Here is a 25676-nt window from a genome sequence, read left to right on the forward strand (position 1 = left end):
CGAATTGATTATTTGATATGAAGTTTACATAGAGGTATAAATATTTTGTATTTAACATATACACTTAATAAAGGGTTCGATGAGGAATGTTTTTCGTGTATTTCACTAAATTTATGGCCAATTTATATTGTGTTCCCTTATTTTTTTAAATGAAAAAATGTCAGCATTGTCCTCAGACAATGTTCAAAGTTTGAATGAAATTTTATATTCCGTGATCAACATTTGACTCTATATGGAGGAGGTATCAGAAGGAGTGGACCGATAAATCCCATCAGCATAACATATACAGGTATGATTAAATATTAAATATTAGATTTTGAAAAGTTTGGTTTGAGTCGGATGCTCTTTTCGTATATTATAAAGTACATTTCATCTCAATTTTGACTAGTTTTGGTGGGATTGGACCGATGGGTCCCATCTTCGAGCTTGATTTTAGTTTGATATATTACGATGTGCATATTTGGCATCAAATCGAAAATCCCATACCATTGTTATTGGATTAACAAAATTTCAAAATGTTGGGTGAGGTAGACCGATGGATTCCATCTTTAGATTCGATCTAGGCTAGGTACAAATATTACGATGTGTAGGTACTCTTCCTCGTCTTTCAAGGGTGAGTCGTTCCCAACATTGATTCGGGGCTCTCCGGCTAAGGCGGAAGGATATTTTCGAGAATTTCAAAAGAATTCAATGCATAGGTCATCAACATTTGTGGGAATTTCTTGAATTCAGTACTTGTAGTTTTCGAGACTGAGGGTGGCAAGGTAGCCACATCAACATTAGTCGAAAAATCGAATACATTGCTTTTATTATTTTTAGAAGAAGGGGATTCATAGACGAACGATTTTGTGAGGATTTGAGGTCGGACATGGCATAGCCTCTTACCATGCCTGAAATATCAACAAGGCTCCATTCTATACAACAGTTCTGACTGCAAACCGCAAACATTGATTGGCACGAGGTATCCCTTTTTGGAGAAGGTACCAAAAGGAATAGACCAATTCGTCCCATCTTCTGACATTCCCTAGGATTGGTAATGGTGTTTCTACACGATATGTATTTTACATATGTGCTGTCACTTTTTTACATATGGAAATCGAACTCGTCATGTGAAACATACGGAAATTTCAATGTGTCAAAACGATATGCAATTACATATATTTTTTTAGGACGCGCTCTATTTTCGTATGTGAAACATAAGGAAATCAGCTGTTTGAATGAAACACATTGTTGGAAGAAAATATTTCAATTGCAATTCAAAGAAAAGGATGAAAAGGCAACAATTACAAATTATTATTTCGTTTGTAGGTGTTTAATAAAAAAATGATGTTGATTTAAGAAAAAATAAAAGTGTTTTTTTGTTTATAGATTATGTCATATGTAAAATACATATGCCGATTTGAACACAAAAATAAATGTTTTGTGTACACTGCTAATTTTGACACACATAAGGAATTACATATGGATGAAATAAGTGACAGCACATATGTAAAATACATATCGTGTAAAAACACCATAAAGATACCAGAAGGAGTGAACCGATATCCTATATATTCGCACATAAGCTAAGTTTGGAAGAAATATTAAGATGTTCAAAGTTTAGATTAAATCGCTTGCTCACTTCGAGAGTTATCGTCGTATCGAAACATGGGGTCTTAAACCAATATTTCGATGGATCTGCTTGAATTGAGTTTAAAAAGCCCATTTAACATTTCAAACAAAAACAAATTGAATTCGGCCATTCTGATTGAAAAAATCAATATATGTAAACATAGTATTATTGTATAAGTGCTTTCAATCGGTGCTATCGAAATATATGTTATCGAGAGAACATGTGTGTGTGTGAGAGTGTTTTGTAAACAAACAGAGAGCGAGCATAGACCGAACATATGTTATGTTATCTCTGTTTACAACATAAAAAATCTAAATTTCGTAAACAACCAATCAACCAGGAATAAAGAACGAACGGAAGGAATGCTGGACGAAACCGTTTCCTTGCGTATTTGCCAGGATGGTCATGCAAATGCATTGGCATTGAACAAGGATTGCAATCAAGTGGCTGTTGCTGGACGAAGTTGTAAGTTGGGCAAATTAAATATGAAGAATTGAACTCGATACAAAAGTGACTTCAAAAGCCACCATATTGAAGGTCCGATCAGGGAGAGTTTTGAATTCTATACCGCAAATTAGTTCTAATCGCCATGATGACAGCGATATACTTTTTTTCTTGGACCTCCAAAGTTCTGCTGGAAGCCTTGTATTTTCCTATGATTTTTAAAATTCAATTTTGAATCAATTCATTTACTTATCCAAACACATCCTTCTTTTCATTCCAGTACTCAAGCTATTTGCCATTGACAGTGACGATGGCGGTTTCACGGAAGTTTGTAATATGCGTAGCGGTAAAAATCCAAATTTAAGTTATTCCTCCAATGATGTAGCCTGGAGTTCACTGGATAATAATATACTAGCCACAGCTGCGACAAATGGTGTTGTATCCGTATGGGATCTATCAAAATTTGGTAGACAAAAACAGTTATTGGTCTACAATGATCATCAACGTACAGCGCACACGGTGACATTTCACAGTAGTGAAATGAATCTTCTGATATCGGGTTCACAGGATGGTACCATAAAATGTTTTGATACACGTTGCGACAAGGCTGTCAATACATTTTACAGTAATTCTGAATCGGTGCGAGATGTTAAATTTAGTCCACACAGTCCGCATACATTTTCGGCAGTCTCGGAAAATGGTACAGTTCAGTTGTGGGATTTAAGGAGGTATATTGTATTTAAAAAAGTACGAAAAGAGCTTTTAATGATCTGTATGTTATTTTTTGTTTTGCAGAGCCGAAAAGTGTATATTACAGTTTACAGCCCACAGTGATCCCATTTACACCTGCGACTGGCATCCGACAAATAATTGGCTGGCCACCGGTAGTAGAGATAAACAAATCAAAATTTGGAATATGGATGGTAAAGCTTCCTTGGATCATACAATACACACAATTGCTGTTGTCGGGCGGGTCAAATGGAGGCCAGAAAAAACGTAAGTGCACTACGATTTTCAGAAGATAATTTTATTATTTTTTCTTTTCTTTTTAGTTACCACATTGCCAGCTGTGCTTTAGTGGTTGACTACAGCATTCACATTTGGGATATACGCCGGCCCTTTATACCCTTTGCCTCATTTAATGATCATACAAACGTGACGACGGGTATTGTTTGGAAGGGTTCGGATACAAATTGTTTAATTTCAACAAGTAAAGATTCAACAATATTTAAACATGCTTTCAAAGATGCTTCCCGTCCTGCTTTGAAAGCCAATGCTCAGGGAGCAAGTTTGGGACGAAAGGGAGATATATCATTTGCAAATAAATTAAAATATTATTTACCAGTAACGGCTGCACAAGTTGTTAAATCGAATAGCAATAATAACAATAATACACCAATGTAAGTTTATTTTTGAAAAATTTTATTTTTATTTTTTATGATTGAAATATTTATTTTTATAGACAACGACAAAGATCCATAACTGGAGCTGAACAATTTCATATTGGCAAATCGGATATGTGTAGATTTCTATTGAATTCATCGGTAAGTTTAAAATTTATATATTAGCCATTTCAAAGTATTAATTCCACAAATCCAAATCCTAGCCTTGCGTGGTTCCCCCAAAAAGTTTTTTTTTTTAAATCGAAGCCATTTGTAGGTCCTTGAATTTTTTTTATATCCAAGCCTCTGTGGAGCTTTAAAAAATATTTTTAAAAAATCCACAAAAATATATATTTTTTTTAAATCCACGCCTTGTTAATTATTTAAAATATTAAAATATTTTTTCCCCACAACAGTATACCGGCTATGTTGATCCTGAACTATCCATACAATTAAAAGAACACGAATGCTTTATTGGCTGTGCCAAGGAGCTAATGTTGACGGGAAAGAAATTGGCGGATATTTGCAAACACAACGCCAGCGTTTGTCGTAAATATGGAAAACATAATGCCACAACGCTGTGGTATTTTGTTGAAATTGCCTATGGGTCGAATGAGATGAATAAATTAAAATATGAACATCGTAATTCATTTTCGACACAAAAAAATTCCCAAACATCACGACGACCGACACAAGTTGTTAATACCGACGTGCTAAAATGGGATCATAATGAAAATAATAATGTTAATGGTTCCGATAATGACACCGAACTTAAGCTGCTACAAGATGATGATCTAATGATGATGGATCATAATGGTCCAGGTGGTGGTAAACAATTTTATCCACCGTATGGTTCTGTAATACTATCCGAAACACAGATGTTAACCGAAATCACTTTTGATAATTTTGATCATTTGCGTAATGGGTTTATCTATGTTGGACCACCGGATATTTCTAAGGCATTGGCGTTGCCTGAAACAACGTTACATTGTGATGTGCAGGCAGCAAGGCCGCAGTTAGATATCAATGCAGAGGATCGTGATAAATCACCGGTATGTTCGACTTCTCAACATATAAAATAGTTATGAGACTTAATTGAGTTTATAATTTTTTTTTAGCCCCCCAACATGCCAGTGGAGTTAAAAGTTACAAATGTCCCACCTGTACCCTTGTGGGAGCCTCATCAATTTATTGCCGATGCATTGCTATTGCAAAATGATGTTGGTGATGTCCAGACGGCTCTGTCAGTTTTAATTGCCATGGGTGAAAATCGCAAATATCTGCCAATACATGAAGCTTTAATAGTAAGTATTTTTATACCCTCCAACGGAGACCCCATAAAGTATATATTTTTATTATTATGCGATGGGAAGGAGACTAATTCCTCTCTGGTTGGCACACGTCTCCTTTTTGTGCAGGGGACACAGGATGCTGAGGTTGGAATCTTTGGTCATGCATTCCTCTAGCCAAATTATACTAATCAGCTGTTGCATGCTCCTTACACCAGTCTTGAATAGTTCGGCTGGTAACTCATCGGCACCTGCTGTTTTATTATTCTTCAACCGATTGATTGCTATTCTGACCTAGGTGGTATACACTCTATATCGTCATCTCTTATTGGTTCTGGGGTATCTTCTTCACCGTCACTATTTGATACCAGAAGCTTCTGTATCTGTCACCAGGTTTCCTTCTTCATATCTACATGAAGATGTGTCTGCACAAAAGCCTTCGCTTTGGTGTTTTACTCGTTGGTAAAATTTCCGTACTTTTTTCTGACTCCTGTACATCTCGATTTGCTCACGCTCACGTTTTTCTTGTTCTTTCTTCTTTTTTCTGAAAATACGTTTCTCCTCTCTCTCTTTTTCTCCCAATAATTCTCCATCGCACTACGTGTTGCTACTGCCTGCAGGGTTGCCCTATCCAATGGCAAAATGTCTTCCGATTTTTGCATTCAAATCCTATAAGGGAATAATATCGGCTTTGTACTTCCCGAGTACATCCGCCAAGGCGAAAACTGCGCCTGTTCTGTACAACGTTCGCACATTCCAAGTGCAGATTCGCAGATCGTGGTCCTTTATACGTTTTCGGGGGTCGTCAACATTAGGGAGGTTTGACTTTCTTTTTCTTTGCTTTTTCATAGTAAGAGGGGTTTTCCCAGTGTGGGCAACCCGACGCCTCAACCCATTTTTTCTAGTTCTTATGGGTGAACTCGCGGCACATATCAGCTCAATATTTCAACGGGTAATGAAAATAGCTACCCCAGGTGACACCGCGGGGAGGTCAGGGTCCACAATTGGGATGAAAGAGGGACTTCGCTATGTTAAAGCCAATCAGAGCTGTTGCTTGGTATCTATCATCCCCCACGCCCCATGCTGGTATTTTAAATGTCTAGCCCATAGTGGAGGTATAAGAAGTTCGGCGCCTTCGTGTTTACTTGTTCACTTTATTTGCATAATTTGGAACCTAACCCATAAAGACTTCCCCAACTACTCCGAAAATCTAAAATATTACAAACCATTCACTTAACAAAATATTCCTTTTTCTTTTCCCGCTTGTTTAATAGGAACATTGGTTTCAAACCTACATCGATCAGTTGCATCGCTATCAAATGTGGAATGAAGCGTGCCGCGTGATAAATCTCTCTTGGCTTCGATCGGTGCGGGAACTTAATCAGAAATCCACTACGGTACATACAAATTGTGGTGACTGTGGTAGACCGCTGGGCGGTAGCGTCGGTTGGTATTGTCAAAAATGTAAATCAATGCGTTTGGCCAAATGTTCGATTTGTGGTCTTATTGTACGGGGCCTATATGCCTGGTGTCAGGGCTGTTCTCACGGTGGACATTTACAACACTTAATGGCATATTTTACCAACAATTCAAATTGTCCCAAATGTGGTCATCTGTGTGAATATAATTAAAAAAACAACTGAGACAATATTAAGGTTTGGTATCATCAAGAAATTTATGAAAGTTAGGCGTGGCAAAAAAGAAACAAATTTTTGGTTGTTACTTATGTTTTTTTTTTCATTATATGTATAATTTTCAGTAAACACATTTATTAAGAGAACAATCCAGAAATAAATTTACAAATCAAATGATTACATACATATGTACTAATTATTAGATATATTCCTTTTGTATATAAAATTTTTTCAATTGATAAATGTACTTTTAAAAGGTAATATACAGACTACCTTCAAAAGTGACGGCATTAAAAGATGTTGAAGAAGAAGAAAAAGTAAAAAATACAAATAAAAAACATTAAAATATATATAAAAATTTTAAAGAGATTTGGAAAAAAGGTGTGCGTTTAAATATAAGTACAAAAGCACTTTTAGGAGATTGCTTGGCTAGTGTATCTCTAACTACAAAACCAAGCCAACTACTTGGTGCCAGAACTGCCCTCAAAGCCGAAAATATATTGGAAAATATATTTTCTCTCGCTCAACACAGCTTTGAGAAATCGTAACTTTAATGTTTTTGTTTCTTTTTTTATTACACAAAAAAGGGACAAGTTTTCTTTTTGCAAAATAAAAAAATTCTAGTATCATGTGTCCCTTGCAAAAAATAAAGAAACAAAAAATTTAAAGTTTTGATTTAGTGGCAGTGCTGGCGGCTAATTGTCAAGAGTTAATTTCAAGGCTCACTGTTTGGCAAGCATCAACACCATTAGGAGCAGAGGAGCCGGCTGCGGCGGAAACACCCTCAACATTAACAGATGTTGGTGTATTGGCCAATGGCGTGGCCCGATTGAATGCCGTTAAATTATTTTTAACCGCCGGAGATTCATCATAACGTATTGTCATTGAATTGGAATTACCGGGTATGAGTACATAACCCAATGATTCGTAGAATTTGATCAATTTATCCTTGCAATCCAATGACATTTTGTAACAACCCAAATATTGAGCCAGCAATGAAACGGTGACAACAATTCTAAAAAAAAAGAAATTCATAAAAAGGAGATGTTTAAAAAACAATAGAAAAAGTGAATGCCTTACAGTTTTCCCAACTGTTTGCCACGATAGGTGTCATTGACAACCACATCCTCCAAACGGCCACGCTGTTTAATTAAATAAATAAAAATTGTATTGAGTGAGGGAATTTTTTCCGGTGTAAATTTCTACTTACAATTGCACAGTTGTGTATAAATTTACGTTCAATAACCAGAGAAGCAGCACCAATGATTTCATTTTTACGTGTATCCTCAATGACAGTGACAAAGTAATCTCCACTGGCTTTCATTTGAGAAAAACGAGCTGGAAAAAAATAAAAAAAATGGTTTAAATTTTTTTTTAGAATCAGATCCAAACGTTGACGAACCGGCAATTCTTTTGGCAAACGAGCAGGTCAGGACTGATGAAAATCAGTCTCTGACTGAAAGGACTGTAGTTCGTGGAGGGGACGACAGACGGGACTCTAAATGCTATCCGCGATAGAAAAGTAAGGAAATCTTCGATCAGTTAGACAGACTCATACCAGAAGAACAATGTGAGGATACGCTTCCGGAGGAACTGCTACTGAATCTCAACCTAACTGATGAGCTGGACACCAGGGTGATGCCAGCCAAGTCTACAACAGGTCCTGTGTCGACACCTGCCGGCAATAAACTTCAGAGGCAATCTGCGACGAAGGCGATGACCGACGATGGGTAATCTGTAGAGACCCCAGCAACGGACAGCGGCTCAAATGTTGGGAAGGCCCGAGAAGTAGCTGATGCGAAGCATTACAATCGTGCTGTTTCGTATCTCCGCAAATTCCGAGCGAGACGCGAATTTGATTTAGGAGAGAGAGGTTCACCTCATCAAGGGCAAAATGAGATTCGTAAGGAAGTTCGAAAAAATCTATCCGCACGCTCTCCATCGTGAACTTCAGATGGACAGGTTCTCCCTCACGAATCTTACACACTGTCTCTGACAAAGCTGCTAAGCCGACTTCTGATCTGAAGCCTAGCTCGAAGACTAACCCTAGTCAAACGGCAAAGGAAAAGTATAACTTAGATGGAAAGATCAAGTGGAACACAACATTGCCGAACATAGTCTTTCAAATTGGAAGAACTGCGCAAAAGACCGTCGCGCCTGAAAATCTTAATTATGTATTTGAAACTTTATGTTTATATTGTTTTTTTTTTTATGCGAACCAGTCTCATTATTTTCAGTATTCATATTTCTAATGCAATATTGAAATATATTTAAATGCTATGCCTTGCCGGCTATACTTACTTAAAAATTGTGTCCTTGAAACTGGACCGACATGAGTCAATTGTGACAATAATTGCAGGAAGCCACGATCATAATCACCATCCTTCAAGGGTCTGACCTTGAGCCATGTTTCACCAGGGCAAGCTGCTGAAATAAATGGATTGAATTTGGCTGGACTTTGATGGAAATCCAATTTTAATAAAATATCCGGATCATAGAGGTATGTCTCCGTCTAAAAAAACCACAACAAAAATAAAATTAATAGTTGTTGATATTAAAAAGATAACAAAATAATTTCAAGTACTTTTTTTGTGAAATTACCTGTAAAACGCCAACCATTTTATTAACAATTTGATTTTATAGATTTCTTTTATACGCAATTGCAATCTATAATCAAAACCGAACAAAAAATTGGAAGATGCCAACGTAACCACAAACGAAACTCGTCTAATTCTACAAAAAGTCAGACTCAAATCAACAACCTATCATCCGAAAAAAAACTACTATGGCCACAACATAATAAACCGATACCGGTTTCAAAAATTTTAAATTCCTTTTCTTTTACTTTTTTGTTGTTATATGGGTGTATAACATTTACTAGGCAGTTAGTCTGTCAGCCAATCTGAATGACAGAGATCGGGGCAACAACTACATAATGCAGAACAACAACATCAATTCTTTCCTTTATCATTATTAAAGTCAGGTTTCTTGCCGTTATACACCACTTGCACTCTCAATCACCATCGCCACCGTCATCATCATCACTACCACCCATACCAAATGTGTAAATGCTGTTGCTGCTGCTGCCCGCTTGCTCTGGGGTCTTCAGGTAAATCACGAAACAGAGAAAGAAGGGCAAAACACACAGAATAATAATCTTAAATGAAAAGTGAAGGCTAAATTAAGAGTAAAAAACCTGTCCCAAAAACAACCAAGTAAATGACAACCGAACTAGAAATGTATGAAGGTTTTTTGTTGTTGTTGCAGTTGTTTTGCTGCAGTATTGAGCCGGTAAATATGAACTAGAAAAGATACTACTATTCAAAGAAATAAAGGAAGGTGGTGGCATACAAAATGTAAATGTTAATTTTTGTTTTTGGAATTCTAGTTCTGATTTCAATCAATACTAGTAGTAAAACTTATTGTTGTACATAAAATTTAAATAAATTTTAAGACCGGTTAATATTCTACATAGTTTAACGAACTTGAATTGTTGTGGTGTGTTTATATAGGAAATATAATATGTTTCGCTGTCTATATAGCATATGATAGAATATGCATTAAACAGAATTATTAACTTCAAATGAAAAATGGTTATGAATGAAGGAACAATTGGCCCTTAAATGGATGCTGATCACACATTTTGAAGTATTTCTATGATTTGGTTTTTATAGAATTTAAAATTGACCGATATTATTCTAATTCAAAATGAAGTCAGGGCTTAAATCTAGATTAAGGCCAGATCACGGATCGATTTGTGATTCTTACTATGAGGGCGGTTCGGAAACTTCTTAGCCTATCAATGAAAAAGAATAAGGTGTGTCTGGTTACCCTAAAGTTTGTAACAATTGTTACAAATTGTTACTGGAAGTCGTCTGTTAACCCAAAAGTTCTGCAAAAGAGAGCGGTTGGAGAGAGAAATTTTGACAGTTCTTTCAGTGAGAGTTTGCAAATTCTTGCTGGAAAAATTTCTTCTTGCAATCTCTTGCAACTCTTCTTCTTCTCATACATCGACATTCAATCAGATGTTTTCTATTGTTTGTTTATTTATTTTTGTGCTTTCAATTTGAAAATAATTTTTTTTGGAATTAGCAAGACTAATTGTTTTTGGAGAAAAACTTTACAAAACGAGGAAAACGTAAGTATTAATATGTAATAGGAAAATAAAAGACTATTTCCAGCATTTTTAGAAAAATGACGGAAGAAGATCAGTGTGTCTCTGTAGCCAGTGGCAGTAAATTATTAAGCCCAAATATGGATTTGGATATGCAGAAAGGTAGTTATGATGGTTTCCAACTTATTTTTTTACATTTCTGTGTGAAAAGTAGGAATGGTACAAAATATAGCTCTGACTTTCTTCTTTTTAAGAAACAATTGTTAAGGTGGTTACTACATTGTTGATGGAATCATCCTCATCTGAAAGTGATGATGATGATGAGGTATTTTTTCAAGCAATATTGATAAGAGAGGACAAACTTTTCCATGATGTTTTACATATTACGAAGAAAAACAAAAGAAATGCGGTCAAAAAATACATTGAATGTTGTGTTTTCTTTCTTTTAATTCTTTATAATGGCGGACAAATTGGTTTGTTTTGACAAATCAGCTGATTAGTTGCAAGCTTCTGCAGGGATGCCGTCTGTTTACTTTTCGCATTTTTCTTGCAAAAGAGAATAAAACTACCTTACTCTCTCAGAAAGAAGTTACTGGACAATTCCTGCAGGGAAAGTAACCAGACACACCTATAGTTAGTCTCTCAAAAAATATTTTTATTTTTCGATATAAGATGTGTCTGGTTACTTTTCCAGTAACATTGATTTGGTATGTTCCCCGGGAACATTTAAGCTTCCTGCATCAAAACATTGCCCTCTATCTGGAACTTGCCTAGTAATATATAAGGAATTAGTTTCTAATTTAATGAAACTTTGCATTACTTACGAATTTTCTTCCATTTTCTGTAATTTTTATACAATTTAACTTCAAATTGTACTTTGCAAATTATTTTTTTTTTTTTGAATAATTTTTGTGTTTAGTCATAAAACATCTGATCCAAAAATGGCTGAGTTTGCAAAATCTTACTGTATAAAATTCTTTCAGTAAACTCCAGTAAGTTTGTTGTTGTTGAACTGTCAAACTTGCTCTCTCACTTGGATCTCTTTTACTGGATTTTTGGGTAAACAGACAACACTTGGTAACAATTGTTACCAAATATCAAGTAAACAGACAGAGCTATAATCTCCTGAAACTTCAATACACTTAGTTAAACGCTTTTCTAGCAATTCTATCCCTTGATTAAGGTTAGGTTATCTCAGCAAGGATTTTTTAGATTTGGGAACAAGTAAAAGTCACTGGGATCTAAATCAGGAGAAAAATGTGGGTAGTCAAGCAACTCTCACTTTAATTCGTTAATTTTATGAAAATCGTTGTCTTGATGAAAAATTATTTTTGTGTTGTAAGCCCGGACTTTTTTTCAATTTGTACAATTGTAACGTATCGGTTGTGATTTTTCTATGAAAAAATGTATAAACTAAAATTCAAATTTGAAAAAATAAATCATATTTTCATTTTTGATTTATCGAAGGAAACCATTGAAATAAGACAAGAATAAGTACGTAAAAAGCATTTGGCGCGGATGCAAATAATGGGGAAACATTCATCCGTTTCTCAGACCGGAGGGAGGCCTCCTGATACATCCTATTCGGAAACAAAAAAAAATGCAAATGATGTTGCTTCAGATGATCAATTGGATCGTTCAAATAGATGCAACGAAAGCAAGTCAGATTCGCAGAAACAATTGAATGAAGTTTTTGGTAAGTCAGTTCAATGGATGGATCAAGAATTCAAAGAAATTAAAAGGAAGAAGAAAATAAAATTGAATTATCTAAGCATCATTTTAAAAATCCATGCAGATTGGATAATGGTTTTAACTGTTCAAATATGTTTTCCTTATTAGGCGATATAGAATCTTATTTAAATGAAAACACTAATGTTCATAAACATAAACTTAATCCATAATCCAAACATGATAAGAGAGATTCGTTTTGTCCACCTATATTCCTTCAAAACGTTAATATATGCTCTCTTATTGAGCAGTTGAAAACGAAAAACGTCCAATTTAAAATTAAAAACCAATCTAAATCGAAAAGTAAATTATTCTTCAAAGATGCTTCAACTCATGCTGAAATAATGCAATTGCTAATAGAAAAGGTTTCATCTTATTCATATACTCCTAAAGTGTTTAAACGACGCAGATCTTCCAAAGATCTTTTCTCTCAAACACTCCAAGAGCTGCCTCATCTGCTTGCGCAAGTACCCATGCTTCAGATCCATACAACAGCACGGGTAATATCAGCGTCTTGAAGAGTGTGAATTTGGTCTGGCGAGAGGTGGCCTTGCTTTTGAGTTGCTTAATCAGACCATAGTAGCATCTGTTGGCCACTCCGGATTTCAAAATTTATGTTATTAGTTTTGTTTATAGAGAAGCTGCAGTTTTCAAGTTCAACAGTTGGTCCGAGTCTACTGGACGTCTTGCGCGATGATACCATCAGCTTGGTCTTTTCGCCATTTACTGCCAGTCCCACATTGGCCGACTCCTTTTCAATTGATTTGAATTATGCACCCCCTTCCTATATATGTATTTCCCTGATGATACAGAAAAATCGAATCTCAAGATTCACAATTACGAATTTTTGATTTGTGTGAAGTGTTAGTTAAACTGCGGTATTTAATTGTCCATCCCACCAATCTCATCTTCAACCAATATATTGTTAAAAAAAAAACATTTCAAACCTATGAAATTGATTGATTACAACAGTTTACAAAGATACTTCCTGCTAGCACTACTTTTATAATTGATACGTGGACTATTATTAATTTCTAATACTAAAATAAACAAAATATATGTAAGTACCACTCTATTAACAAATAGTATTCTTGATAAAATAAAGAAATATAAAAACAACTCACCATTTCCGCCATCTAGTCGTAGTGTTGTACACCCTCACACAAACTTCCTTTTATCAAAGATAAATAAAACAGAGACTGTTCCACGTTGCAGGTCGATATAATCATAGAAGTCACATCAACTGTGGTGTTTTTCTTTCTTTTATCGTGTTTCTGTTTTTGAAATGTTTACTTTTCTCCGGCGAATGAATCAATTTGCAGTTACCGCAGCACAACTTTTTGGGCTAGACTATACCAACGGGCTTTCAAAACACAACTATCAATTTTTGCGGTTGGTTATACCACGAAGATAGCAACGTAAATGAAAACAACAACAAGAACAACAACTCGACTTCAAATGTTTTGTTGCACTTTGATGGCGTTTCTTTTTTCGCTTGATTGATTAATTAGCAAGAAAAGAAAGAAAAAATTAATAACTTTTGTTATGAAGGTATGTCTAAACGAAAACAACAACAAATATGTAAAAAAAAAACAAACTATTGCGGATTGTTGTTTTTGTTTTGTTTGAGTGCGGTAAAAAAACAGCTGATAATAAGAAACACAGCTGTTAGGCGGAGTTGCCGTGGTATATTTGTTTGATGTTTTAAAAGCATCGGGAAAGTACTTTAAATTAGGGGTGCAAAAATTTATAAAAAAAATGTTTTATTTTTAAAGAATATTTTTTTTTAGAATTTGGGTCCGGTTCTACGGAACCGATTAATATCGGTATAATTTTAAAGGATATGAAAATACCCATCCATTGAGTGATAAGGTATTTGTACCACGATCAAAATGGTGCGTTATGTGGCTGTATCTGCTGTGGATCAATAGATATGGACCTTAGAACCCTACAAAATCAAGGAAATTCTTTCTACGCAACAGAATGCCCTGTTAAATTGAATCCTTTTTTGTATGGACGGCCTTCGGCCAGGGTTGTAAGACTTTTTCCTATGGACAGACATCAAAACCAGCTACGCAACAGAATGTCCTTGTAAATAAAATAGTTTTTTGGGTGGCCGAGCTTCGGCCAGGGATTTAAGTCTTTCTCCTATGGACAGATACCAACACCGGCTACGCAATAGAATGTTCTTGTAAATAGAATAGTTTTTTTTGGGTGGGCGACCTTCGACAGGGGATTTCAGACTTTCTCCTATGAACAGATACCAACAGCGGCTACGCAACAGAATCTTCTTTTAAATAGAATAGTTTTTGGGTGGGTAGAATTTCCTTGTTTTTGTAGGATTCCAAGGCCAAATCTTTTGATCTACAACAGATACAGCCACATATCGCACTATTTTGGAAAGGGCAAATTGTTGTCTATCATTTGCGAGTACATCCCCCAAGAAAATATATCCCAATAAGGAAAAATCTGGAATAATTTTTCAGACAAATCTGATCGTTTTTACTAATCTAGAGTTTAGCCGAGGTATGTAAAAATGCCACATTTTCTTTATACTTCCAGTTTTTGGCATATTCCCAACTTTAAGGTCCCACCTATTTTAGTTATTTTTGAGGTAATATTCGTATTTTAAAATTTGGCATTCCTACCTCTGGAAAATTTTTTCAGAAAATTCTGATCGTTTTTACTAGTCGTAGTGTTGTACACCCTCACACAAACTTCCTTTTATCAAAGATAAATAAAACAGAGACTGTTCCACGTTGCAGGTCGATATAATCATAGAAGTCACATCAACTGTGGTGTTTTTCTTTCTTTTATCGTGTATATCCCAATAAGGAAAAATCTGGAATAATTTTTCAGACAAATCTGATCGTTTTTACTAATCTAGAGTTTAGCCGAGGTATGTAAAAATGCCACATTTTCTTTATACTTCCAGTTTTTGGCATATTCCCAACTTTAAGGTCCCACCTATTTTAGTTATTTTTGAGGTAATATTCGTATTTTAAAATTTGGCATTCCTACCTCTGGAAAATTTTTTCAGAAAATTCTGATCGTTTTTACTAAACTAGTGTTAAGCCGAGTCATGTAAAAATGCCACCTTTTCATTGTTGGTCCAGTTTTTGGCATATTCCCAACTTGAAGGTCCCACCTATTTTTGTTATTTTTGAGGTTATAGTCAAATTTTCAAATTTGGCGTTTCGGGTTCTTGGTGAGAAAGAAATCTCTTCACGGAAATGTATTTGTATATGTTCATGTATTAACATAGTCCTATTCACAGAGGACCCGCCCCATTTTTTGGGTAAATAGAAGTGACTGTAACTTGCACTCCACAATTTATTCATAGAATTGTTACAAATACTGGCCCATGTTTTTACATGACTTTTATATTTGCGGCACGCCTTACTTAAAGTATTTTCTCTGGTCCATAAACACAGTTTCGAATCGATGTGTCAGTAATTTCCGGGGTCTTAGAGGATAAACAGTTTTTTTCCGCAGAAATGTTTCAATCCAGGTCAATGTTTTGCCGTAGTCCCCTACCTCAGAATATTTTCGATATAGGTCAATCTTTTGGCACAGGTTCATATTTTAACATAAACTCCTTGTACGAAACGATTAACCGGTATAGCGTTTAATTAAAACAAACACAATATATAAATAAAAACTATTTATTATTAAACAATTGTTAAACAATTCTCCACATCGCTATAAACAAAACAAATTTCCCTACAAAAATATATGCTGCTTCCGTTTTAAAAAACTATGTACCAACAATATACTTTGGAGTTTTATACATTTCATAGGCGAATTCTTCATGATGACTAGGATCGAATTCTAGACCAACATAATCAATTTCTAAATTAAATGGACCATCCATGCCATTTTTGGCAGCTACCGAGAAACCAAAATGTGTTATACGATTCAGCTGTATGGCCTGTTGACGATCCTGGACACGGCCTTTGGAGGAGTAGAAGAATTTCGAAAATGGTATCTGGAACAAGAAGTGATTTTTAATTACAAATTATTTTTATAAATTAAAAAAAAACGTTACCTTGGCAATTTGCCAATGAGGTCCACCTCGGGTATATAAAGCATAATGGTAGACATCATTCCACATTAAATCGAAGTAACCCTCACAATGCAGATTAATTAAATAGCTGCGGCCATCACCACGCACCTTCAACACCAACATATTGTATTGACTCCAGTCAAAGGTGGCTTCACGTTTAAAAGATTTCTACAGAGAAAAGAAATTAATTTCTTAGACGATTCCCCAAGGAACATGAAAATTGCATTTTTATAACTTACCCTAACTCTTTTTGTTCGTATATTGGCATAACCGGTGCGTTTGATAACACCATCCCTAATGTGTTCAGAGTTGACCACACCATGAAATAGACCAGCCCCAGAGTTGCTTAACTCCAGCTTGGCTGTACTCTTACCCTCATTGTGGTCCATATCGGTGGTTACAACCCATTTATCCAGTGACGACTTATCTTTGAAATTAAAAACAATATCTGTTTCTCCCGGTCGAAACACCAACAGTGGGTCGGATTCGAATTTTTCTTTCATTTCTTCTTTCCACATATTTATTTCACTTTTAAGCTCCTTCAGGCCCTCCATGATCATTTGCTTTTTCGACGGTTCCGGTAAGGCAGTTTTATATCCCGACTTTTTCTCACGTTCCCAAAATGTTTGACATATTGGAGTGGTGTGTATAAAGGCAGCTGTCGTTTGATTGTTTGGAATTGCCAAACAATTGGGCAGTAATCTTAGAGGAATACTGACACGTTTCAGACAAAACATGTTGATGTGTTTTCGTAGACTTTTTCGGCAGGCAAAATTTGTTAATTCCAAATTCACATTTTATTTACAAACAACTAATAACGTAACACAAGTCGTGGAGACTTTTACGTGAAAGGGGTGTCGAATTACCTTTGAGGTTTTCTATTGTACGGAAATGTAATAATAACCTGTTAATGAGGGAATTTTAAACGTACAAAGTAGTTACTATTTAAATAAGAAAGAAATTGGATGACACAATAACTTAATAATTATATTTCTTTATTAAAAATTTAATATTTGCACACTGCGCCTCTTTTAAATGTTATTCAGCACCGGCTGACTTCCATAGAACAGCTGTTTTAGTTTGCAATAGCAAAATAGCGATGTAAATACGGCCAAACCGTAGTCATTAATGATGATTTACACTATGTGGTTTTGTTGCATATGACAATTACTCATATATAATTGGATGTATTATTACCTCCAATACATCAAAAAAAGATCGCTTTAGCACTATATAGGTAGTGTTGGGAGTATGACAAATTAATAAAAATTATGCCATGATAGAGTATTATAAAAACTAAAAGTGAGTGGGCCCTCTTTATAAGTGCTATGTTATTGTAAATTAATTGCCCGGACGTATTTGAGAAACCAGAGTGTTTTACTCTGATTGGCTAAGTCCCCGCCTCAACCATGAGAAAACTTCTAAAATTCACGAATAGCTTAGAGAAATCTCCGAAAAATAGTCGGTACATCTGACTCTCGCTATATAACTGTTGTATGAATATCGGAAGTAAGACCTAAATTGGTATTGACAAATGAAGGTAACTAGTTTGATCATGCGACCGAAGAAGAATTTTGGAAGCCGTTCTCATTTATTCTTTTACAATAAAATAAGCCCACTTAATATGCCAATCCTTAAGTCTTCTAAAGTGTTTCCCACTTTAATCATGAAAGAAATCTAAATTGTGGACAACGTTTGAGTCGCTATCAAACATTGGAATGTTCGAAACCCCAAGAGGTCTGGGATGAACACAGAGGCGAGTACTTAAAATCAGCCCTCAATTTGTCGTTAACCACTCACACATTTCCAGAAGCCGAGAAAGTAGGCAGGGTGATCCCGTCACTGGAGCATATCTGCAGAGGTGAATCTTACAGACCTATTTCACTTCACCACTAACCTGCAAACCATGACGGCCGAGATGTGACCAAAGTCTTTCAATGATCCTACCATCAGGGTCAGCTTTGCCATTCTTGTTTCATCCGTCGAGCTGTCGTTTCCTTAGTAGCGTGATTTAATGGTCCGACTTCCGTCTACCCTGTGGTAGCCTTCCCACTTTGCCTTTGGAGCAGACCTTGAAGGTTTCTGTGAAAACTTGTCAATAGACCCGACTTTCATCTTCCCAATGACAGCCTTCCTACTATCCTTCCCAGCTGCCATATTTTATAAAGAAGGGATTCTTTGCAGCTGTTCCTCCGTCGGACTCGTCCTCTTCATTGCTATAGGCATTGAATTTGAACAGCTTCCATCTTGCCTTGGCTGAGTTGACGGCGTTCCCAAGACGCCTTGTGGCGATAGTTTTTTTCGTATTTCGTCATGACCATTAGGTGCTTCTTTATTCAGCTGAATGATTGTGCGAAGTCGGGTCCCATTATTGATTATATCTGATCTAGTGAGTTTCTACCATCTGAGGAACAGGAAAAAAATCCGTCTCCAAGCCACACTGTTCATAATGATCAATGGAGAATATATTCCGACCACCAACTACATGGGTGTAACGTTCGACAGCATTTTCATGTCTGATATTTACGATAAGCAAAATATCGCACTTGGGGCGGGGACAAGGAAATCTTGTCGACCTCTTATAAAGTAATAGTCTGGTCAGTGGTAAGATATGCGGTGCTAGTGCTTATGATATTGTTTTTCCCGCCCAAGCTCGTATGGGGAGATCTTTATGATCTAGAGAGAGAGGTCCAAATACAAAATGTGTATCATTTTAAAGCTTATGACCATCCGCTGAGATGACGTGAAGGGGTTATCTCAAGTCCAAAAAAGTATTATATTTCAGAGAAAATTCAGGGGTTCTAAGGTCCATATATTTGGAAAGGGCAAACTGTAGTATATCATTTGGTGAGGGACTATAATGGACCCAAGTTCGACTTTGAGGAAGTTTTTGAAATTGGGGTCAAAATCTCAGTTTTGGCTGTATCTCCCAAACGGTCTGAGATAACCCCTTCATATCACCACTAAAATGATACCCATTTTGTATACCCGAACTCCAGGGTCAAATAAACGGGTACGTCCCAAGAAAAAATATACCAGAAAATTCAAATTTCAGAAAATTCTGATAAAAATATCGTGTAAATGATATAATCGGAGACCATTCGTATTCTCATAGAAATATGAGCTTCTTAGACAGACAAAAATAGTTTTAGCACAGCTGTTGGTTACCACAGTCACCATTCCTACTGGGTACGAATAGTCGGGCTTTTTATCCGTTAGCGTGGTTTCATATTTGTCGGGATCGGGATCGGTGTTGAGAGTTTCTCTCTCTCTCAGTGGTAAATTGTGAATTGTGTTGGAAAACATTACCACAGGTAGGAACAAAAAAGTACGAAAAGGTACCTAAAATTCTACTTCAAATGATAATAAATCATAATTATCGAGAAATATTGGCCAATATTTATACCAGTTATTTGCATAAATAATATATGTTATAATTTAAACGTAAATGTATTCACGAATAATAAAAAAATCTAATTTTTGTTTTGGTACGTTTATGTCAATTCGTACCTTTTGTGAACAAAAAGTACGCTTGTTACAAAATTAATAATAGCGCAACTCTAATTACTCTCTCAAGAGAGAGAAACTCTCAACACCGATCCCGATCCCGACAAATATAAAACCACGCTTACTGGTGCTGACAGTATTTTTTATTTTTTTTGAGCCGTACCTAATGTCTGGCAAAACGACCACATCTGAAAAGAAAATGTGAATACCAAATAATTGATAGCGTTGGTGTAAAAACGCCTTTGTAAATACACAAATAACCAACCTTGATCACCCCCTAAAAATGTCAAAACATTGTCGTAATGTAAACAAAATCATTTATTGATTGATTTTTTTCGGTCGGAGATAATTTGTGTCTTTAGTGGGTTCGGTTTTACGATAAGGTTCAAAGATCAATTACAAATACACGAAAACAAAATTGATTAAAAGATAAAAATGGCCTATGACACAGTGGGAAAGTGTACAGCACCCTCTGAGGGAGGAAGTGGTGATTGGAATATTTTATATTGGATTTTGGGAACGATATGTATGCCGGTAGCTGTTCCATTGGTGTTGATCAATCTATGGAGACGTTCATTGGTGGCGAAGCAACGAAAGTCCTTGCCTGGTAAGGTTGTATTGATTACCGGTGCTTCATCGGGTTTGGGTGAGGCATTGGCTCATGTTTTCTATAAGGCCGGTTGTAAAGTGATATTGGCTGCCCGTCGAATTGAGGAGTTGGAGAGGGTGCGAAAGGATCTAATGGCCTTGGAAGTGGTGAGTAAGGTTGAATAATATTAATACATAATTTTTTTAATGATGTGGTTTTTCTTACAGGTCGGCCCCGCATATCCTCCCACAGTTTTGCCTTTGGATTTGGCTGAATTAAATGCCATACCGAAATTTGCCAATGATGCCATTGCCATACACAATGGCGTTGATATTTTAATTAACAATGGTGGTATCAGTGTTCGAGCTGAGGCAATTTCCACCGCATTGGATGTTGATTTGAAAGTTATGACGGTAAATTATTTCGGTACAGTGGCCTTGACCAAGGCCATACTGCCTTCAATGGTTAAGAGGCAAACAGGCCATATATGCTTTATAAGTTCGGTGCAAGGAAAAATTGCCTTACCCTATAGGTCGGCCTATTCGGCATCGAAACATGCTTTACAAGCATTTTCCGATTCACTACGCGCCGAGGTGGCTGCCAAGGGACTGAAAGTGACATGCTTTAGTCCGGGTTATATTAAAACTCAATTGTCCATTAATGCGCTGACAGCCACGGGGCAAAAACATGGAAGTAAGTATGAAGAATTTAATTTAAAAATAATTTTTTATTTTTTCTTTAAAAATATTTTTTTCTTCTTCAGAAATGGATAAAGCCACATCGAAGGGCATGTCGGCCGAAGAATGTGCCACAATTATTCTAAAATCATTGCTGGGCAACGAAAAAGATGTCATCATTTCTGATCTGCAAGCCAAGGCTGGTTTTTGGTTACGTTTCATTTGTCCTCCTCTCTACTTTTGGATTATGGAAAAGCGGGCCCTATCCACAGTCAAGGAGGAATAATCTATATATATACAAAGAAATATATAGTCAAGATATGAAAATCGATTTAGTCCAATAAAATACACACACAAATATTTATGTATAGAAATATATGTACTATGTAATTTCACAATTTATTTAACTTTATTTGTTTTCTTTTTGGTGTTACATTCTCTATTTTTTTTTTGAAAATGAAAACAAAAACAATGTTCAGTTCTTTTGAGAAGAAATCAAATAAAACTAAGGCAAAAAAGTAAAACAAAACTAAAATTAATACGAACAAATAACTTTTCACAAAATGAAAAAAATATATATTAAAAATAAAAAATAAAATAAAGCACATATGATATTTTATAACAGCTGCTAACAATAATAGTCGAGAGTGTTTTTTTTTGTTTAATTTGTTATGGCTGCTAACGTTTCAGTAAGGCTTCGTCTCCTATTTATTGCAGAATAGGAAGCATTCCGATATGTTGAACCATCTATGATGGCACATACACACATATCACCACAAAAATTGTTTTTTATATTCCATCATCATTATTTTTTTCTATTTCTTTGGGACGTTTTTGCTTAAAATTTTAAATGTATTCTTATCTAAGATATAACTTAAGGCGGCAGCTACTGTTGTGGCCCCTGTCAGGTACCACAGACCATGCAAGGCAGTGTGATCTGTTGGAAAGAGAGAGGGGGAATGATTATTATTTAACCTATGAGAGGTGCTGATTAGAAATTCTTACCTAAATATCCCCACATTGGTGCTCCCAAACTAATACCAACGGCAGATAATTGCACTCCAGTATTGATTTTGCTAATAAGAGTCGGTTCCAATTGAGCAGTAACATGTGTGGCATCGAAGTAACGAGAGAATGTTCGCTGTAAATATGAAATGAAAATTAATTTAAGAATTTATATCATCCTCTTCAATATATATTGGAAGTTATATATAGATTTTCGTAACATTTGAAGACTCATTTTTGGGAGATCTACAGTAATGGTAGATAGAATTTTAATAAATAATCCGTAGCGGACATGAGTCTTGAAGGGCATCCCAGGCAACACTTGAGATAATCTATCAATAAAATACAATGTCGAGAGATAGTGTCAGAAGTTTTTCCATATTAGCCAGAAGAACATTCCTAGGAAATTGTGTGAAAAGGATTTGGTCCAAAGAAACATGGGATTTAAAACAAATATTTCGATGAGGACATTTTTCCTGTTTAGGCTTAAGACATATGATATAATTAAACGTCATAATGATTTCTTCACAATTCTTAAATGTGGTGAAAAACTTACAGTTGAGCCGATATGTGGTACGTGGCTCCTCTGTCAAATCTACTTTTTCTACCAACGCCACTGTAGAGTAAAATTTATGATCTCCATTTCTCATTCTACATTTATTTGTATAGTGGTGACCTTGGTTACGGCATTAAAAAAAAATTGCCATCGTTTTCTTTTCTGTACTTCGTATTTTTCTACTGTAGCTTTTAGTTTTGCTTGGCATCGTCCCAAACTTCTTTTGAACTGCTGTAGCTTTGTCGATTCCAAAGCTACTACCGTCATAATGATTTCTTCGCAATTCTCAAAAGTGGTGAAAAACTTACGGTTGAGCCGATATGGTACTTGGATCCAGTGTAAATTCTAGTTTATCTACCAACGTCACTATAGAGTAAAAATTATGATCTCCATTTCTCATTCTGCAATTATTTGCATAGGGCCCTTTCCTACCACAGTAAACAAATTTGTCATCGTTTTATTTTCTGTACTTGGTTTTTTTCACCGTCTCGTTTAGTTTTTTGTCAACAGATATTTGGGGCGATGGCAACCCCAAATGTCTGTTGACATGATGTAGCTTCATCGCATACGCTTTTCCAATTTGCAGCTCCTCTTGGATTTCTCTGCTAACGTCCATCAGCTTATTAGTTATTTCGGTGAAACCATACAACTAATCGGCCATGCTCTTACAATCCGAGAAATCTTGGTTTAACAGCTTTTTGTACATTGCATCTTCTGTAAGGCTTATAGATATTCCTCAATTTTCCCACGCTTCTTTGGAGGGGTTACAGCTTTCTACGTAGTTTAGTTGGGATATTTTAAGACTCAACATAATAGTTGACAAAGCCAAATCTCATCATCAGACTCCCCTTATAAAATTGTCAGTTTGGATCCTTGTCACATTGACCATTTACGTATTTCCAAAACCCGGTATGGATCAGCACACCTCTCATATGGACACTCCAAGTCTTCTAATTCTTTTCGTCCAATTTCTCAATTTGTGGGATAAATTTCCTGCCAGGGATGATCACTTGTATTCATTTTACTATGTTCGAATTTACCACGAATGTGGTAATCAAAACAAAAAACCCGAGACAAAAGCCGGAGAAAAAATACTGAAGATCGGAAAATCACTATTCAGCACTTCTGAGGGCAAACTAAAAGTAGCCAAGTTTTGTCGGATTGAACTGAGGAGGGCATTCAAAAAGGTTCCCTATTGGACCACTTTATCGCAAACCAAAATTACAGTAATTTGGCATTTTACTGGTCATCGTCATTGTTTAGCTAGTTTGGTTCTTAAAATACATAGCTATCAGTCCTTAAATCTAATTTTGAACACCATAAATAATACTTACTGGCGGTGGCAAACTAATATAGCGTATAACAAATCCTGCAGCAATCAGGAACACATCACGAAATAGTATAGTACCAGCCAACCATAGGGGCAATAAATCACAATAGCCCATTGATATAACCAATGAGCCCATCAGCACTTTATCGGCAGCCGGATCTAGAAATGAGCCAGCCTTACTTGCTTGATTGGGCCACCGGCGAGCAATTTGACCATCAAGCTGTAACACAGAGGAATTTTATTACAAAATTTCAAAATAAAACAAGAAATTCTCCTCAAACTTACCAAATCTGAAATACCAGCGACGACCAACAAACTTATAGCCAATTCATAATTCCCATCGACTATCACATACCCAATATAAGGCGACAGCACCATACGTCCCATTGTCAACATATTCGGTATGGTCATGATATTCTCACGCTCTACCTCTTCGATTTTTTCACGAACCCTCTGTTGGACTTTGTGACGCGCTTCCCTAATATCTTCGGCAATGACATTTTTACGTTCTATAAATGATTCTCGTTTTTTGTCAATCGCATCACGAATATCGTCGGCAATAACATTTTTACGTTCGATAAACTGTTCACGTTGTTTATCCAAAACATCCTGCAGCATATCACGACCCTTAAGGGTTTTCATGTGCAGCAGCTGTTTTTTGCGATCGGCATACATACGCAAGGTGGCCACATCCCAATTGCGATATTGATTAACGTCCAAAAATGAAATGCGTATAAATCCGGTGGCAGCGGCATAGCGGTTCAGGCAATTCATAACGGCATTTGGCATATGGGAACTGTTGCCCGGCGATACAAGTTCCGTGAGATTTTTAAAGCCACAACCGCGGCGGGCTACTTGGCGGAAAACTGTAACGGGCAACATGTTGGGTAATCGTTGTGAGTTGTTTGGTTGGTCAAGGAATTATACGGCGTGCAAAACTTGTTTCGGATAAAAATCGCTTTAACGAGGAAGGAAATAAATCCAATGTTTACTTTAGCTAGACCTTGGGGAAGAGAAAATAATTCAATTAGAAATCGAAAGCAACAGATTGTGAAACATGTTTATCATCTTGATTTCCAGTTGGTTCTATATGAAATTATATCTCGTGCGACCATCGGCCTCTGACAAATTGACCTTTTGCACCGATTCGAAGATTGTATCCGCTTTTGTTATTATTACCATTTGTAAATGTTTTTTGTTAGGTACGTGTGTGTGTCCTCTATTTACACCAACGTCCTTGATTTTTTAGAACAAAATAAATAATTTATTTCAATTATCACCGAATTATTTTTTTGTCGGTCTTATCTTTCAGCGGCTGTCAAACTAGGTAGGGATACTTAGGTAGATTTTTGCTTAGTTGGATTGCAAGTGTTGACAATGTGCACCATTAGTTTTTTTTCACCGATTTTTAAGTTATTGGTATATTTTTAAGATCGTGATTATTAAAAAATACACAAGTCCAATAATATTTATTATATTTATGTCATGGTCGATTTTCGGTTGGAGAATCTCCAATGAGAACCCTAAAATGGCGTTTATGAAAATAAGGTACTATAAAATCGTCATCATAAGTTGATTTTCCATCCGGTGTACACAAGACCTATAGATAAGGTCACCTAGGGAGACCAGCTGAATATCTGCGACACTCAAAGTTCGGCCGGGCCGAACTTTGGATACCCTCCACCACAGGTATACTGACAGGTATTTGAAATGAAAAAGTGGACCGATATTTGGTACCCAACA

The 25676-nt window shown here is 36.0% G+C and overlaps 5 protein-coding genes across 5 annotated transcripts; 2 read left to right on the forward strand and 3 right to left on the reverse strand.

The window, feature by feature from the left end:
- The first annotated feature begins 1974 nt into the window (after window positions 1-1974).
- On the forward strand, window positions 1975-6358 carry LOC133322365 (GATOR2 complex protein WDR24). The gene is made up of 8 exons (XM_061531365.1): window positions 1975-2077; window positions 2337-2784; window positions 2852-3052; window positions 3109-3456; window positions 3519-3600; window positions 3855-4490; window positions 4557-4742; window positions 6002-6358. The coding sequence occupies exons 1-8, from the start codon at window positions 1975-1977 to the stop codon at window positions 6356-6358; spliced, it is 2361 nt and encodes a 786-aa protein (XP_061387349.1).
- A 650-nt stretch (window positions 6359-7008) lies between these two features.
- LOC133322364 (probable glucosamine 6-phosphate N-acetyltransferase) lies at window positions 7009-13333 on the reverse strand. Its single transcript, XM_061531364.1, is given in 5 exon segments — window positions 7009-7376; window positions 7442-7503; window positions 7572-7699; window positions 8663-8873; window positions 13328-13333. Coding segments are annotated over 5 exon segments (756 nt in total). The 5' UTR covers window positions 13331-13333; the 3' UTR covers window positions 7009-7024.
- A 2617-nt stretch (window positions 13334-15950) lies between these two features.
- Window positions 15951-17006, reverse strand: LOC133322359 (complex I intermediate-associated protein 30, mitochondrial). The gene is made up of 3 exons (XM_061531358.1): window positions 16509-17006; window positions 16252-16437; window positions 15951-16191 (listed from the first exon to the last, which is right to left on the reverse strand). Exons 1-3 carry the CDS (start codon window positions 17004-17006, stop codon window positions 15961-15963), a joined length of 915 nt encoding a protein of 304 aa, XP_061387342.1. The 3' UTR covers window positions 15951-15960.
- Window positions 17007-20211: 3205 nt separating this feature from the next.
- Window positions 20212-21328, forward strand: LOC133322362 (dehydrogenase/reductase SDR family protein 7-like). The gene is made up of 3 exons (XM_061531362.1): window positions 20212-20532; window positions 20593-21058; window positions 21129-21328. The coding sequence occupies exons 1-3, from the start codon at window positions 20212-20214 to the stop codon at window positions 21326-21328; spliced, it is 987 nt and encodes a 328-aa protein (XP_061387346.1).
- A 516-nt stretch (window positions 21329-21844) lies between these two features.
- On the reverse strand, window positions 21845-24824 carry LOC133322361 (probable cardiolipin synthase (CMP-forming)). Its single transcript, XM_061531360.1, has 4 exons — window positions 24219-24824; window positions 23938-24153; window positions 22048-22183; window positions 21845-21979 (listed from the first exon to the last, which is right to left on the reverse strand). Exons 1-4 carry the CDS (start codon window positions 24813-24815, stop codon window positions 21858-21860), a joined length of 1071 nt encoding a protein of 356 aa, XP_061387344.1. The 5' UTR covers window positions 24816-24824; the 3' UTR covers window positions 21845-21857.
- Window positions 24825-25676: the final 852 nt, after the last annotated feature.

This window comes from Musca vetustissima, unplaced genomic scaffold, assembly GCF_032173495.1.
Source record: "Musca vetustissima isolate MV318-11 ecotype Yass unplaced genomic scaffold, APGP_CSIRO_Mvet_v1 utg7184, whole genome shotgun sequence".
Lineage (NCBI taxonomy): Eukaryota > Metazoa > Arthropoda > Insecta > Diptera > Muscidae > Musca > Musca vetustissima.